Genomic DNA, 17,655 nt, shown 5'->3' on the forward strand with positions numbered 1-17,655 from the left:
CCACTGGCAAGCGAGTCTCTCGCAATCACAGCGCACTCGTTCCTCCCTGAGTGCATTTTGACAGCTTTCCCGTAGTGTTGGGGGGTGGTGAGGGTGGAGGTAGTGGTGGTGGTGGGACTGAAGCAGTTCTTGACAACCAAATCGAAGAATTTTCCCTTAATTTTTGATTGAAAAGGCAAGACATGGCGAGAAAAAGCAAAACAAAAAACATAACCCTAAATTGAAAAAAGGCTACAAGGCACCTCTGTGCCCGCTGTATTAAAGTGGCGTCTGGAGTGTTTGCCTGCAGGTGTTTTTTTCCACTGTGCTTTGATTGGCTGCCTTTTTTTTTATTTTTTTTTTTCTTCACATGGCCGGCACAGAAGCACCGGTCTTACGGTTTTAAATAACAGCCATAAATAAGGCGCTTGTTTCCGGGCAATAAGACTGGCATAGCTCATTTTCTGAGCTCATCTCAGACTCGGCGGAGGGGAAATTGGTCTGTGAAGGGTGGTGGGGTTGGAGGTGGTGGTGGTGGAGGATGAAAAGAGGTAAACAGGTGGAAAGGGAGGAAGAGAGTTGGAGCTGGACTGGTGGAGGTGATGGTGTGTGTGTGTGTGTGTGTGTGTGTGTGTGTGTGTGTGTGTGTGTGTGTGTGTGTGTGTGTGTGTGTGTGTGTGTGTGTGTGTGTGTGTGTGTGTGTGTGTGTGTGTGTGTGTGTGTGTGTGTCTGTGTCTGTGTCTGTGTCTGTGTCTGTGTCTGTGTCTGTGTCTGTGTCTGTTGTGTGTGTGTGTGTGGGGCGGGGGGGATTGTCATAGAGAGGAAGGAGTTGAGCCCAGCGGAGGCCGTCAAGGCTGAGGAGGGTAAATGCCCACAGATGGCAATGATCATGCACGCCAGCTCACACTGGGTCACTGGGTCAGTCTCTCGCTCTCTCTCTCTCTTTTTTCACCCTTCCTCACTCCCTGCCTCTCTCTTCCTCTCTCTCTCTTTTTCATTTAGTGTGTCTTCTCTCTCCCCCTTCTCCTTCCTCTCTCTCTCTCTCCCTCTCTCTCCCTCTCTCGTTCTCTCTCTCCCTCTGCTTGTCTTTCTTCCTCCCCTCATGTCTTTTGCTCGCTCACTCTGCATTTGTTCCTCCTGTCATCTCTGCCCCCCCCCCCCTCCACACACACACACACACACACACACACTCCCCCTCTCCCTCTGCCTGCCTTGGCTGTGTCTCCTCAGCAGAGGAGCAGACAGAAAACAGCTGGCCCGCCTGTGCTGTGCTGTGCTGTGCTGTGTGCCGCCTGCGTCAGGCTCAGCCTGGAGAGGAGTGCAGCGCTGTGACAAGAGGAGTAAGAATAAACCAGCTCTTGGGCGCCGTGCTGCGAGTCAGATGACAGGATGTGTGTGTGTGTGTGTGTGTGTGTGTGTGTGTGTGTGTGTGTGTGTGTGTGTGTGTGTGTGTGTGTGTGTGTGTGACTGTGTGTGTGTGTGTTTGTGTGTGTGTGTGTGTGTGTGTGTGTGTGTGAGAGAGAGAATATGTGTGTGTGTGTGTGTGTGTGTGAGAGAGAGAATGTGTGTGTGTGTGTGTGTATATGTGTGTTTCTGTGTCTCTGTGTGTGTGTGTCTGTGTCTGTGTCTCTGTGTGTGTTTCTTGATGTGTGGTAATATGTGTAGGTATGCCTGTTTTTTCTTTTTCTGTGAGTCATTTGTGTGTGTGAGTGTGTTGCCACCACCTCTGCAGTTTATTTTCTCCTGTTCTGTGTGATGAATTCATCACACACTCCTCCAGGTACTTAGCAAAAAAAAAGAGTACACGAAAAAGAAGAAAGAAAAGAGGGGGGGAAAGAAAGGAAACAGAGAGAGAAAGAATCTCGTCACTGTTGTTGATGATATTATTAGTTTCAAACAGTAAAGGCACATCCTGCAGAACCCTGTGGATTTCTGAAGCCGTGATTTTTTATTTTTGCGGTGTCTGTCAAATGTTATGACGAGTAGTGGAGTGCTTCACTTTGCCGCCTCCTCTCTCATTTCTCATTTTCAGGACAAAAAGGAGGAGGCAGAGAGGAGAGGAGGGAGAGGGGGGGGGGGGTTGCTCTCAGCAGCAAAAATCAAAACACACACCGTAGATGGAGGAATATATTCTGTAGTGGAGTATATGTGACTTTGTAACTGTGTGTGTGTGTGTGTGTGTGTGTGTGTGTGTGTGTGTGTGTGTGTGTGTGTGACTGCGTCTGTGTGTGAGTGTGTCTGTGTGTGTGTGTCTGTGTCTGTGTGTGTATGTACTTCATCAAGAATTCCTTCGAAAAGATGTCTGTTGCATAGGGGTTATTAGATATGTGTCAAATTTCTCTGTGGTTGCCCTAATGTAGAAGACACTTCATATGCATGAGTGTCAATATGAAGCAAGCTGCTTATGTGTGATTATTTCTTGTGTTATTCTCTGGGTTGGGTCTCCTCGCAAGGAAACCGTTACACAAAAGGATTTCAGCAGCGCAAGCTGGAGTCGAGGTTAGTCGAGGTGTGACTCAGTCAGATGTCCAGGGCCCCACCTTTTTCCTCTGTGTGCCATCTCGATTCTGAGAACAGTACTCTGTGTTTTTTTTTTCGGTTACACAACGTCCATTTCACTATGTTCAAAGAGAGCTTTTTCCTAGAAAAAAAAGCCTACGCAAGCATGCTTAATGTAGTAAAAGGGTGAACACTTCATGGTTAGTCACAGCAACATGGCATAAGTGAATATTAACTACTTTGTGCTGTCCTAATATGAAGCTTCTCAAGAAAGAGATTCTCAGAAATTCTCTTGGTACAATACAGTGGTATTACTTATCGATTGGTAGTGTTGTTAATAGGCAGTATTTTTTTTAAAGTTGTGAGTTGTTTGCAGTATTTTTTTTAAGTTGCGAGTTGTTTGCAGCCAAGGGGGCTAACGGGTAGCTGTTAATATCAGACTAATAATGAAACAGGGTCTGTGTAAACTGTTGAGTCTAGCGGCGGCTGTTGTTATGGGTGTGGGTGAGCACCTGTTGGTTTGTGGTATGGGGTGTGCCTGCCCCACAAACAGAGCCTATTCAGCCGCAGCCAAACGAATGCACTCATCCGGCGACACAAACAAGAGCATGCTTTTCTTTTTTTTCAACCACTCTACTCGAACAACTGAGAGGCAGTACAGCTTTTTGTGGAAGACGGGGCCACGGAAAAATACTGAGCACGGCTAAGAAAAGAAGCCATTACGGCTTTTTTTGGGGCTCTGTTCTGTGCTTTTGTACAGAGTGAGAACTGTTTGTGCTCTTTCTTTCTGAAAAAATCATTTTGGAATTTGATTAATGTTTTCTATCCTTTGGCACCCCATCAGCTTATCCTGCCTTAATCTGTTCTAATCCTCACTACTAGTTACTGATCCACAGCTACATATGTCAGGTCAAATATTGACGTACAGTACTGATGAGCAATGAACGCTGGCCTTTCAACACTACAATGTATATTGATGGAGTGTGATTGGCTGGTTAAGTGCGCTGACATCATTTGACCCTGATAGTAAAAGTTCTCGGCTCTGATGAGTAACACTTCAAACGAAAGGCAGCAAGCAAGCAAGCGCTGAGAGAACGCAACAGGACTACGGACAAAGAAAACAGCCAAATGAATGTGTAGTTTCTCTCTCTCCCTCTCTCTCTCTCTTATTACGCCCAGTTCTGTGTCACAGTACAATCCCTTTGATCTTCAGTTGTAGGAGTACAGCAAAAGATCTCCCTCTTCTTCCTCTCTCTCTTTCTCTCTCTCTCTCCTTTTTTTCAAGCACCAAACCCTCCGTTGCTTTTTCCCTCCCCCCCCCCCTCTAGGCACTTAGCCATAAATGAGCTGCGCGAAACGGGCCGGCGTTTACAGATGGCCCTGTTACGGAGCTGCACCAGGGTCTCGCGACGCGAGGGCCTCGTTTGGAGCCAGCGTCATTTGCGGAGTTAATTAGCCCCCCTTTGTAACCGAGCCCTCTCTCCGTCTGGCTGTTTCGAGTGTTCTCTCATGCCTTGGAGACGTTGAGGGTGGGGGGGGGCGAGGGGTAGGGTGGGGTGTGGGTGGGTGTGGGGGGGTTTTGGGCCGTGGTGGAGCGCCCCGCATCTCTTAACAAACGAAACCAAATTTTCAAACGAGGTTGATGTTGTGGAGAGCGTGTTCCAATGGGCCGCGGATATCGCGCAGCTTTCATCTTGCCGAGTCCTCTGCTTATTTGTTGATTCTGAAACATATGTCGGCATTTTTTCCGAGAACCCCCCGACAAGGCAGCTGCTCAGTCTGACTCTCCTCCAACTGGAATTGAGACTCGATTGCTCTCTCTCTCTACCTCTCTCTCCCTCTCTCTCTCTCTTTCTTTCCCTCTCATTTTTTTTCTCCCTCCCTTACCTTTGGCTAAACACTTTAAAAGCACATTTCCATCAAACAGCTGTCTCAGTCCTGGTATGTTGGCACCTTGTTCTGATTCAGTACTACATAAACAGTTCCTAATCTCAAACAACTCTGTGAATCACAGTCAACATCCGCTTGGGGGGGGGGGAGATCTTCAGTTTGTTTCTATGTAGGGTTTTTATTCCTATTAAAAAAAACACCAACAAACTCACACCACTGCTGTATTGGCTGCTGTTTGAAATGTCGCAAGGGGCTTCGGTCCTTCCGCTCTGCTGGCCTCACCTCGGCTCCGACATGAGGCTGGCCGCTCACCCACCGGCAGAGCTCTATACTGACAGATACCAGAGGCGGTCACTACCTGAAAAAGGTCACGTTCGCACTGCCAGTAATGCAATCTTTTCCCTGTGTGTGTGTGTGTGTGTTTGTGTGTGTGTGGTGAGCTTTCAGCCACCCTGCCATTTTATAGACACATAAAAGTCTGTGTCTCTGCCAGCTCGAGCTCTCTCTCTCGCTCTGCTAGTGTTTTCGCTTCCCAACCCCGACTTCTCTCTGCGATCGAGGCCGCAGGTTCATCAGTCAAACTCTGACTCATAGCGTCTGCTCGTAGAGCCCAGTCAGTGCAGAGCAGATGAACCTTCTGGAAGATGGAGCGCGTTACAAACAAACACTCCGTGACTAAATGGAGGCCGTGAGAAATCCATGTCTAAAAGCCACGTGCACCTGGTTGATCCTGAGTTGTCGACGCGCCACGTGTTGCGTTGTTTATTTTTGTAATAAAAAAAAAAGATATGCGGCATTAATGTGCGGATTCGCAATATGACCCTAATCACATCCGCGCTCTCCAACCGGGGGTTAGCGTTAGCGATGAGATGTAGTGAGATTTTTTGGCAACGGAGCTGATCTTAACGCTCCCGATTTCGGGTCGGGGAGTGTGAGTGTCGCCCACTGATTCCAGCTGCAGAGAGACACATCGTCACAACGTCTCGGAGATCAAAGAACCGTTAGATGTTAGATGGTCTGTTTTTTTTTCCCCATCTCCTACTCTCTCTCTCCCCCCACCACCACCACTACCACCACCACCTCTCCACCCCACCCCAGCCCAAAGCGTAATATCTAGCCCTTTGGATAAATTTGACTTTAAAGACGTCTGGGCCTTATTATGTCCAATTACAAGGCCAGTGCAGCTGTGGTGAGTGGCTCTCTCTCTCTCTCTCTGCTGTGGCTGAAAGGAAGGCTTTGAGTGCTACGACTGTAGCTCTACCAGGTTACCGACTCAACACTCCCCGAGCGACGACGACACTCAACTGTCCTGTTCCATTAGGAGCAAAGAGTAACAGTGTTGTTTGGTAATGTCAACCTGTCAACCTTTATTCTCGTTCTCTCTTTCTCTCTCACTCTCTCTTACTCTCCTGACACACACGCACACACACACACACACACACACACACACACACACACACAGTGGCTTTTGTAATCTCTTTTAATCCAACTCCGACTCTTTGCCTTCACCCCCCACCGCACACACACACACACACACACACATACACACACACACACACACACACACACACACTGACACAGACACACACATTCTTTGTCTTAGCGTCATTCTCTCCTCGGCGCCAGCTGTGCCAACATGAGGAGCCCGTGACTTATTCATACGGTGTGTGATTCACTGGGAGAACAGCGAGCGCCTGTCTCTGCCTCCGCCACCGACCGAGCCAACAAATAAGAACACACGTCGCTGGCACCGTCAGGGCCACTCAGCGATCGCGGCACGCAGCGTGTCACGGCCTGTCTCACCAGCAAGAGTTAAGCCCCCTGCCGCCCACCCCACCCCCCCCCCCCCCCACACACACACACACGCGCGCTCACACACACACACACACATATCGACCACACCCTGCACCGTGTGTTGTGCGAGGTCGTGACCTATCGATGAACCCCGGCCCACCTGACGCGTGCTCCTCTCTGTCATCCCCCGTTGTTACTCTGTTCATTTGCGGAGGATGATCAAAGCTAACGTTTCTTTTTTTTCCGGAACAACACACGTATTCAGGTTGTGTTGTCAAAAAGTCCATGTAAGAGAGACGCGAAACGATCCGACTGTCAGACTGACTGACTGACTGACTGACTGACAGGACAGATGAAACGACGCTTCGCGAGATAAGATAAAGAGTCGTGATTTTTGTCTCATCCGTGGCCTTTTACGTTGCTTTATCGGGCGAGTGGAATCGCCTCTCTCGAAGCCTTTGCCGCGTTGGGAAATTTAATTGAGCAGATTGTGCGTGTTTGCCCTTCTCTCGCCTTAAAAAGAAAATCAAACGCGGTGATAAAAGTGACGAGGAAGGGGAAAACAAGATGTGATCTGACAAGGGGGAGCGAGAGAATAAAATGTCAGAGACAAGTGTGTCTTTCACCGAGATTGCCTTTGTGATTTGCTGGAGGCAATTCACACAAACAGTTGTGCGATCACATCCACACAGACAAAAAGACACACACACACACACACACACACACACACACACGCATTCAGACAAGTCAAGGCGAGTGTATTTAAATAACATTGCACGCACAGAGGTTACCCAGAGTGCTTTAGATGTACATGACAAAAATAAAGAGTGAAAGAAATTCAAAGCAGGAAAATCCTATATAATGCCACCCTCGGGGTCTATGAGCTCTAAGGTATAGTGAATGACATACACACGCACACACACACACACACACACACACACACACACATGGTTGTGACCCAGGTGTCTCTTGGCCCTGCCCACTGTGTGTGCCTGTGAGTCTCTGTCCCGCTCTGTCTGCAGCAGGAGTGATGTGCTCAGGTGTGCTCAGGTGTGCTCAGGTGTGGTGACCGACTCCTGATGGGCATGCTATGCTGCTCCCCCCCCATGTTGACTGTTCTCTCCTCCTCTCCCGATATTTGGCTTGTGGTTTCCTGTTTTGCCCTACAGGCCCTCGGATGCTGATCTATCTTTCGCTGTACTGACTCTCATCCAATACTTTGAGCTGCTTAACATGTGAACGCTATGGGTGGCCTCCCCGGTGAATTGGCTGAAGGTGGCGGCTTTAGTTGAGACGTGAGTGGCATCACTGCAAAAGCCTGTGGTTGAGGTGGCCGCTTTAGTTGAGATGTGAGTGGCATCACTGCAGAGGTGCAAGGACACAGCAATCAGCCCAGGAATCTGCTATTGGATATGGCCATCACAGTAGAGCAGGACTTCAGGGAGTCCCCCTCCAGATTCACTTCCAGCAGCTAAAATGTCTCTTATGTTTGTTTCTCTCCCCCTTTCACCTCTCTCTCTCTCTTTCTCTCTCACGCTCTCTCCATCTCTCTCTTTTTCTCTCTCTCCATCTCTCTCCTTCTCTCTCTCTGTGGCTCGTCCAGGGAGCTCCTCGGTGAAGACTTCACAGAGACCCATTATCAAGAGGATGGAACTCCAGTGACCCTCACATCCAATCAAACAGTAAGACCAAGAGTAAATAAAGCTGCAATTTCTGTGTGTTATTTCTTCGTTCCTTATCTCTCCTGCGCTTCCATCTATCTCTCCATCTCTCTCTCTCTCGTCTCTCGTCTCGTGTGTGTGTGTGTGTGTGTGTGTATGTGTGTGTGTGTGTGGGAGTCAAGAGTCCTTTCTTCAATATACAAGTCCTTTATCTTCTGTTTTAGACAGGGCTCACATGACATGATATTTCAGTGCCATATCTCAACAAGCAAAGCCTCTCACATGCTCCTCCACATGACCTGTGGTACACACACACACACACACACACACACACACACACACTGATGCTCTCTCTCATTCTTTCACACACATACATAAACACACTCCCAGACAGATACAGATACACATACAGACTGTATCTATGAGGTTATAGCCTCAAGTGTCCCTCGATTTGTGGCCTTTGTTGGATTTGTGTTTGTGTTTTTTTTTGTTGTTGTTTACACACATAGAAACACACACACACACACACACACACACACACACACACACACACACACACACCATCTGTGTCTGTGAAGTTAAACTGCACCACAAAAGACATTCAGTCCCTTCTGTTGTCAAGGCCACAGTGTTAATGTCACACGTTGGCCCTGAGCGTGAACAAAAAACCTCCAAAACTCTAACTGCGGCAGACTGGAGCCGCCGCGAGAGTCGAGCTCTCGACTCACTACGGCACTTTTTCTCGACTCGCACGCTTTTTCGCACCTCGCCGCAGAGTTCATTTGTCCCTTCGCCCGTATTTTTCCACTCCTTCGACCATCGACGCCGGCTGTGTCTCTTCACTAACGAGGTACTGGGAGCCGTTAAAGCCCAGTAATTGAAACTATTTGCTGCGTCTGCTATAGGCCAATTTTAGCCAGGCAGAAGAAGCCTTAGAAATGAGCTGCGAAAAGCCGCTGTAGGCGTGACATAGTATTAATGAACTTAGGCGTTCGAGAATCTTTTGATGTTATTTTAGAGGCACAACAGGATTCAATTTCGCTCGCCCAAATGTACACGGAATCGCTCGTAGCCCGCTATAGATATTTCAATGCGTATTTTTTTTTATTGCTTAAAGTGGAGGAGAGGCAAGGGCTGCTGTCTCTGCGTATAGATGTGTGTTTTTTTTTAAGTCTTCTTCTAAATGATGTTGTTCATCTCCCAGGTGGATGTTGACTTGGCAGAGCAAGCATCTCTGTGGCCTCTGCAGTATGGCAGTGTTATATGTCTCTCTCCTCTGCCCCCCTCCCCCTCTCTCTTACTCTTTCTTTCTCTCGCTCTCTCGCTCCCTCTCTCTCTATACACACACACACACTTCATCTTTGCCCTCTGCAAGGCTGTGCTTTCTCTCTTTCTGTCTCTCTTACTCTCTCTCTCTCTCTCTTCTCTCTACACACACACACACTTCATCTTCACCCTCTGCAAGGCTGTGCTTTCTCTCTCTGTGTCTCTCTTACTCTCTCTCTCTCTCTCTCTCTCTACACACACACACACTTGGTCTTCACACTCTGCAAGGCTGTGCTTTCTCTCTCTGTCTCTTACTCACTCACTCTCTCTCTCTCTCTCTCTCTCTCTCTCTCTCTCTCTCTCTCTCTCTCTCTCTCTCTCTCTCTCTCTCTACACACACACACACACACTTGGACCCCGTTTACATGAGGACGCAGGGTGTTTTTGTCTTCTCCGCTTTCACACCTTTAACGATACCGGTCAAAAAAACATTTGCGTTTACACACAGAGGTGAAAACGCCAAGTTCCCCAGAAGAAGCATGCCAGTGGGTGTTCCCAACAGTAGCTATGCAAATACCTTTCCTCGTCATTCAATGAGCGCGCTCAAAAAAAGCGACTCTAATCGGAGCTGTCAAGTGTCACAAAACTTTCGCCGGATGGACTCTCACGCTTGCCATGTTATGAAACTTGGCAGCCCTTTATGTCAAGCACATCGTGGATGTTTGCACAACCATTGAGAGCTAATACACAGGATTGCTTTTCAATTTCTGTCTTGTAATGTTATTGTATATGCCCCCCTAGAAGAATATCGAATGTCTATCAGAACTGCCCGCCGCCAAACACCTGAAGCAACCCTGTATTTCGCATGCACGGTTAATATAGGCGACGGACATTCGCCTACATTATTTACTGAAATGTAAAGGAGGCCAGCATTATTCGCGGACTAAGTGGAGCTAAATTAAGTTATTATTTTGCTGTCACTTCGTCTGTTTTATGGCCTAGAGGGTTGTATTTGGTATCTGTGGATAGCTCTAGCTCTCCTCTTTTATCTGACATGCAAGCCATATTTTTTGACCACTGTTAGGCTAGGCTAGAGTAGGCTAAATCAAACGAAAGTAGCGGGAGCCGAAGCTATGACATTCTTATTTGTTTGTCACTTCGTCTGTTTTATAACGATGAAGGATCGATGTGTTTGGTATCAATGGAAAGTTCTGTTTCTCCTCTTTCATTTGATATGCGTGTCATGTCTGTGCGATGCCTGGTCCCGGAGTAATTCAAGTGAGAGTGGCTGCGTGGGTGAACGCAGAGCAATATAGACTGTAAATATGATATACTTTGATTTAAATTCATGATTTTATTTTATTTTCATAAGTCTAGTCTCGTTGGAAAGCCCCGGTTCTGCTCTTTCATGCAATAGGTCTCATCTCGCTGTGACTAATAATAGCGGAGCAATGTACCAGAGAAGAATGGGTGTGTTTTTTGACGCACTTTGCATCCGTCGTGTCCGTTAAATTGACTTGGAAAAAAATAGGATTTGTAAACTGTCGGAATGGGGGTACTAAAATGTGTCGGACTGGCAACATGTCTAAATAGCAGCATGTCGAAATAGAGGCATGTCTAAATGGAAGCATGTCGTAGTGGTGGCATGTCTGAGTGGCAGCATAACCCTCCTGCGCAAACGAAATGTGTGCTCGTAGGCTCTGCATTAAGTTGATTACGGCTACGTGTTCATCAACTATTCTAGCAGTCTAGCAGGGAAGGTGGTGGATTTAAAAGTAGCCTTGAGACTATTTTGGCGCAGGTTATTGTTAATGCGTTGTTGCTGGTCGTCGAAATCATGCAGAATTGCAGCAGCACACGGCTCTAGCATTGTTGTTGTAGTGCCTAGTCAGGTGAGGTCAAGCGCGGGGGCTGGACTAGAGGTTCGAGGTGGGGCTATGTCGTCATGAAAACCCCAGAAGTGCCTTTACACGGCAAAACGAAAACGGGGTTCTCAAAAACCTCCACCCTGGAAGCAGTTTTCAAAAACCATCGTTTTCAGCCGCCAAAACGGCGTCGTCGTGTAAACGAAAGGCCTAACTGATGAAAAAAAACTCAGTTTTTGAAAAAAACGTTGTCGTGTAAACAGGGCCTTGGTCTTTACACTCTGCAAGGCTGCGTTTGGAGTGCTATCTTTCTCACTGGCTCCTAATTGCTCACGCCTTCCTTGAGAGGTGTTAATTATTTCCCCCTCCCTCTTTCTTTCTCTCTCTTAATGCACCCTCAACTCCGCGAGGGGTCCAGAGGTGTCAGGTTCATTTAGGTTCACAAGCATCGCCTCTCCTGCAGCAAACTGCAAGATCGATGCAAAAGACAAAGCCATTTCCTTTCCCGAAAGTGCGCGGAGCGCTGAAGTTTAGCGCAGGAAGTTAACCGATGTGCCGTCCCCTTTTCTTCATTCGTTCTCTCTCAATCTCTCTCTGTCTTTCTCTCTTTCTCTCTCTCTCTCTCTTTCTCTTGCTCTCTCTTTCTCTCGCTCTCTCTTTCTCTGTCTTTCTCTCTCTCACTCTCTTTTTTTCTCTCTCTCTCTCTGTCTCTCTCTCTCTCTCTCTCTCTCACTCTCTGTCTTTCTGCCTGCCATCCATTTCTTTCCCAGTGCCCTCAAACACTCTTCCTCTCATGTAATGAATTAGTCAGAGACGGCGGATGGACATGAAAGTCTTACAATGAAAACAAATGAAACATTGTGAACGGGGTGCAAGGGAAGGAGGAATGTGTCGACCGGAAAAGAAAAAAAGAAACACTATGCAGAAACGATTAGCGAAAAGAAGAATCATGACATTTGTATCAGGTGCGAAAAGAGAAGTGGGGGGAAAAGTAGATGTGGAACCGCTGGTTCTAATTAGCATTAGAACGTTCTCGCCCCAGCATGTGTCTCACCCGTCATTGTGCTTCTGCTTCGCTGACTTTGGTTTGTATTATTCCTTTTTTAATTTGTTGACATTTTTCTTTGTTAATTCCTCCCCCTGGCCTCAATGTGTTTTGTTACTCACTTATTTTTTTTACCTCTCCCTTATGATCCGTCTTTTCCCTCTCTCCCTCTCTTCTCTCTCGCTCTTTCTCTCTCCTGCTCTCTCCTCTCTCTCGTCTCTCGCCTTTTCTCTTTCCTTCCCTCTCCTCTCTCTCTCTTTTGCTCTCTCCTCTCTCTCTCTCGTCTCTCGCTTTTTCTCTTTCCTTCGCTCTCCTCTCTCTCTCTCTTGCTCTCTCCTGTCGCTCTTCTCTCACTGTTTCTATCTCTCTTCTCCCTCTTTTCTCTCGCTCTTTCCCTCTCCTACTCTCTCCTCTCTCTCTTCTCTTGCTCTCTCTCTCCTTCTCTCTCTCTCCTCTCTCTCTCTCCCTCTCTCGGAGTTGTGTGGAGTTCAGTGCGCTTGCTTGCTAACTGCGGCGAGGAGAGCCGCCGCAGCGCTGCCGTTTGAACTCTGCGCTGCGAGGAGCAATCTGACTCCAGGTGCCGCCGCAGCCCCTTTCAGTCTCAGGCGCGACGAATGCTCCCTGCTGCTTCATCTCCGTCACCTCTCTCTCTCTCTCCCTCTCTCTGTTCCCTCTCTCTCTCTCCCCTCTTTTCGCTCTCCTTCTGTCTCTTTCCCCCCCTTTTCTCTCTCCCTCTTTCTCTCTTTTTTCTCTTTCTCTCCCTCTCTCTCTACCTTTCTCTCTCTCTTTCCCTATCTCTTTAACTTTCTCTCTCTCCCTCTTTCGTGCTCTCTCTCTCTCTTTCTCTCTCCCTCTCTCCCCCTCTCACTCTCATGATGAGCATCCTGCATGGCCATTAATCACCCTCGTCTCCTCCACTCCTGGTGAAACACGTAGATGCGTCACTCACATACACATGCACACATGGATGTTGACGCACACACACACACACACACACACACACACCCACACACAGTTACATTTAGATAGAAGATACAAACAGCTTTGCACACAAAAATAACAGACAGATCTGTCTGTGCATAGGCAATGCGTGTGTTCATATACGCACACATAAACACTTGCATAGTCAATACACATACACATGCACACACCAGCTCAGAGATGGTATTGAACACGAAGGCACCTTCAAGGCATCCTACTCCCACATTTGAAGACACATTATCTGATGGTGGCACGATCTGACAGCCAGCACAGCTCATACATAGATGATCAATGGGAAGCTCTCGTGTTTTTTTTAAAAAAAGAAGAAACCCCTCGTCCTAAAAAACATCCTCCTCCAACAGCACAGGGTTGTTTGTGTGTGTGAGAGAGGAATGGTAGATTCGTTATACTGAAGATGGTGCTCCGTTTTTTGGCTCTCATCTTTAGCTGTATCTGCCTACGGACATGGCCCCCATCCAGGGGTTTCTTGATTTTTGAGCCCCCAACGTTGTCTTCAAGGCAGTGCTGCCCGGAAGGCACTAGGGTTAGGCATGGCGTAAGGTTAGGGTTAGGGTTAGGATTAGGTGCCTTTAAGTCGACGTTGGCAGCTGCCTGGAACACGACGTTGGGGGCTCAAAAATCAAGAAACCCCTGGATTGGGGGCCACGATTGGGGCCATCGAGCCATCCAGGGGACCACCGTCCCCCGTTGTGGACGTCACGTCGCGGATCAGAGGGCCTTGCGAGGAGATGACCCAGAGCCCACAGCTGGTTATATCCGCCGCAGATGTCTCTCCGTCGCCCAGTAATGTCCCATTTAGGCACCAGAGAGCCCTGGAGCCACTGTAATATAAAACCCAAACACTTTTACTCCATGCGAATCGCTGAGAGAGAAGGGGGGGGGGGGGGGGTAGAGGAGCCGATTGCCAATGCTTAATTCATAACTTCAAAATGAAACTGTCAGCGCCTCCACATGTAATCATTAGGGGGAAATCTATTACACGGTCCAGCGTGTTCAATGGAAGACAAATATTTCGCCAAGTCCATGCCACGTCGCTGATTAGAGGGAGTAGACGGAACATTAGTATGTATGCGGTCAAGTGTGTGGCTGTGTGTGTCTGTGTGTGTGTGTGTGTGTGTGTGTATTTGTCTCTCTCTCTCTCTCTCTCTCTCTCTCTCTCTCTGTGTACAGCATTTATGGTTGTAAGGATGTGTATGTGTGTGTGTGTGTGTGTGTGTATGTGGGTGTTTTTGGTTGTAAGGATGTACTGTATGTGTGTGTGTGTTTGTGGTCTGTTTACACATCTGTGTGTACAGACTGGTGGGTGGGTGAGCTTCAGTGTGTCCTGTCTGTGTTATACCTGCGTGTGAGCGTATATTTATGCATGGGCCTTATTAATAGAACCCCTGTGTGTGTGTGCATGAGAGGGTCAGTGTGAGCAGTGGTGTGTGTGGTCACCCACGTCTCTATAAGGAAACATCTGGAGGCGGCCGAGGCGGCCGAGGCGGAAGCTGCTAGAACGGCAGACGCTGTGAAGTGCCGCAGTGCCTTTTCACACCTACCGACTGCCTCATTTCACACACGTCAATCTCGCCGCGGCAACACAACAAAAGGCTCCGGAACCCTCATCACTCATCCAGCTCATTCTCAGCCATAGAGCCGTAGAGTAGTGACTCACTGTCCTGATCTGGGTTCAGCAGCTCGTAAAGCCAGAGGCCCCACACACAGATGCTGTTTATGGGTCAGTTTCATCCTCTGAGCTGTAGTAATGAACCAGTATTTTCAGCGGGACCACAGATCACAAATCAGTAGGCCGGGCATGTCCTCTCCTCTTAACTTCCTGATCCTGAATGCTAGCAGCGCGGTGTCGAATGCAACACAGACTGTTAACAAAAGAGTCTCGAGTTCAAAAACCCGCCGCGGCGCTTAATAAACAGGTCGACTGAAGAGAGCTATTGTCCGCTTTACCGTAAATTCCCGTGTCGGCGCCGAGAGTCGTGATGACACCAGTGCTCCCTCTCAGACTCTGATAAGCCGTCTGTATGCCGCGGAGCAACGCCGCATTAGTTCCAGGCAATTTCCCCATATTCAAATCAAGCTCCCCTAGGCTTAATTGGTAATTGGATAATTTGACACTAATTTAGCATAGATTTGGTTCCTATGCAAATGAGCGTTGTGTTCTGGGCGACATGAAAGGAGAGACGATAGATTGTCTGTTGTTTTCCGTCTTTCCCACCTTTTTTTTATTTTGTTGTTGTGTGTTGTGCTTGTCGACATGGTCAAGCATCGTTAACGACTCATTACTACGTCGAGAGAAAAAAAGTTGCGCCGACTCTTTTTCCCCCCGGTCTCTTCTAAATCCGATACCACTTTAAGAAGCTCTCGCCCTGAAAATATCATTACTTTAATGTTTCATTGCTCACATAATCTCAGCAGAAACAAATTACGGGGTGGAAGGAAGTCTCGAGAGCCAAGCCTGTGAGTGCGGCAGTCCCCACTGAGGTGCGGGTGATTTATCCGTTCATCATGCTCTCGTCCCAATAAGGGGAGCAGGAGAGCTGCTTTAATAATCATTTTATATACACTGGCACATACTTGTGCGTCGCGCCGAGGCAGGCCAGATTGAACTCTCCCTCGGGCTCATTTTAGGAGGATGAGAACATTTAAGGACGCTCGCTTCCCCCGCCCCTCCCCGCTGCCTCCACCCTCCACCACCACCACCACCCACCACTTCTCCTTTCCTCCACCTCATTTGCTCATGGGGGACCCGAAAAATGTCCTCATAAATCCACCTTAACGAAAAGAAAAAAAAAGATATACCTGCGCGCAAGGTCTTCATGAGTTTTGGCGAGAGCCTCGCTCCACCATGACAAGCCACAGCGGCGCGGCCCTAATGAATAAAGAAGCGTTCCAGAGCCTCCGTGCTCCGAGAGCGTCTGCCCTCGTCCCCGTCCTGGAACAACAATTGATTTGTATGTCCGCCACGCACAAGTGTCTTTCGCTTTTTTTTTTTTCTTTTTTTCTCTCCTCTCCTTCTTTTTTTGCCCGCGCCGCTCAGCTAAATGAGCTAATTTCACGGTCTGATCAGCCGACAGAGCTGCTTTAAACGGACCAGAATCGTCACTTGTGCCCAATTTAAGCCCCCTCCGTTCCGAGAAATTAAGCCGGGGCAATCCTGTCATCGACGGATGTTGATGTGACGGCTTACGTGCGGACGAGCGAGGGGCGTGCGGGCGGGAGGGAACGGGCGGGAGCGTGCCGTCTCTGGGTCAGCCGACTGGCGGCGGAGAGCCGTTCGCTTGTTCTCCAGGGGGCAAGACACCAGTGCAGGGAGTTAATGGTCTAACAGTGGAGTCAAGAGTCAATAAAACGCTAAAGGAACCGCCTGAGTTACGAGCTTTAGACCATCTGTGGAGCGCCTCGGACGTTTTAAAACCTAGACTTGTTATGGCCGCAGCAGACTTGTTTCAGTGGCTAACTAAATTGTATTGAAAAGCAAGACTCTGCAGCTAATGTGTTCTCGGTCCATAAGGATATGTGTACTCTTTGCTGCATTACATTGGATGGAATCTTAAACGACCTTGAACGGTGTATATATGATGTCTTTAGTTTTATGTTTAAAATGTTAGTATTGACCATAGTTTGATACACATTTGTGACTGATCAAGTTTTCCCTGTTGCAGTTTCTGAAAGTGAAGCACTGATAGAATTCTGACCAATAGAATGCTAAACACTATGGTTACATGATTTGCTGAGCTCGGAGCTGCAGCCTAAAGATGACATAGAATGGACGAACTGATGGAATAGATGAACCTTGCTCTCTGATGTTCAAAATAGAAGGTGTGCAACTTTTGTCAGTCAATAACATACTCAGGTGCTATTTTACAAGAAAGGGGTATAAATACGGCCCATTGTAGCAGATATCTAGCGCCCCCTCATGGTTATGTAGCACCCACATGAATAATTAATTGAGCTTCCAGATTGGCTGTCTTACAGCCAAAGACAGTTCACTATTGGCTCCTGCAACTTCTGCCTGAATCTCCAACAACTTAAGTGTGTAGTGGGGGCAATGATCAGAGGAATGGTTCACGTCACTGTCCATATTTGCATCACAGTCTGTCTTTGTTCAGATTCGCTCGTTTTGTAGTTTGAAGTTGTACTTTGTGGGTCTCCTTACTCAATAAATCTGAGTTATAAACGTTTTTTTCAATTCTGTGTCATCTTTAAATCTGTCTCTACGGCAACATGGCTAACTTTGCTTTTCGCATGGTAATCAGGCACGGAGCAAGGCAACCCGCTATCCCGATTAATGAATATTGAAAGGCCGGCATAAGCCGGAGCTCTAAGCTCTCCTCCTCGTCGCTGCCGCCTCCTAGATGTTGTTTTGAGCCGAACGCTGTTGTAATATCCTGCCCTGTGTCCGTGTAGCTGAATGCAGATGTTTAAACACTTAACCCAGAAACCCAGTGACCCTGCTTCCGCACAAAAGGCCTAGTGTGTGTGTGCGCGGTTCAGGCTTGGCACTGTGGTAAGGGAAGCCTCTCCCAGGGACCCTGTCTGGCCGCTCCTTAGCTGATGAATGCTTGGCTATGGCAGGCACAGTAACAAAGGAAATGACCTCTCAGAGAGCGAACTTAAATTCGCGTTTAATTCGTCTCTCTCTCTCTCTCGCTCT

The 17,655-nt window shown here is 48.0% G+C and overlaps 1 protein-coding gene across 1 annotated transcript in view; it reads left to right on the forward strand.

Annotated features, from left to right (window-relative positions):
- Positions 1 to 17,655, forward strand: part of adam19a (ADAM metallopeptidase domain 19a) — a gene marked incomplete in the record, with an annotated part of 124,521 nt that overhangs the window by 73,497 nt on the left and 33,369 nt on the right. Inside the window, 1 exon segment of the mRNA XM_062516852.1 lies at positions 7,766 to 7,844. Within this exon segment, the coding sequence (XP_062372836.1) occupies positions 7,766 to 7,844 (79 nt within the window).

The sequence above is a fragment of the Sardina pilchardus genome, chromosome 16 (assembly GCF_963854185.1).
Source record: "Sardina pilchardus chromosome 16, fSarPil1.1, whole genome shotgun sequence".
Lineage (NCBI taxonomy): Eukaryota > Metazoa > Chordata > Actinopteri > Clupeiformes > Clupeidae > Sardina > Sardina pilchardus.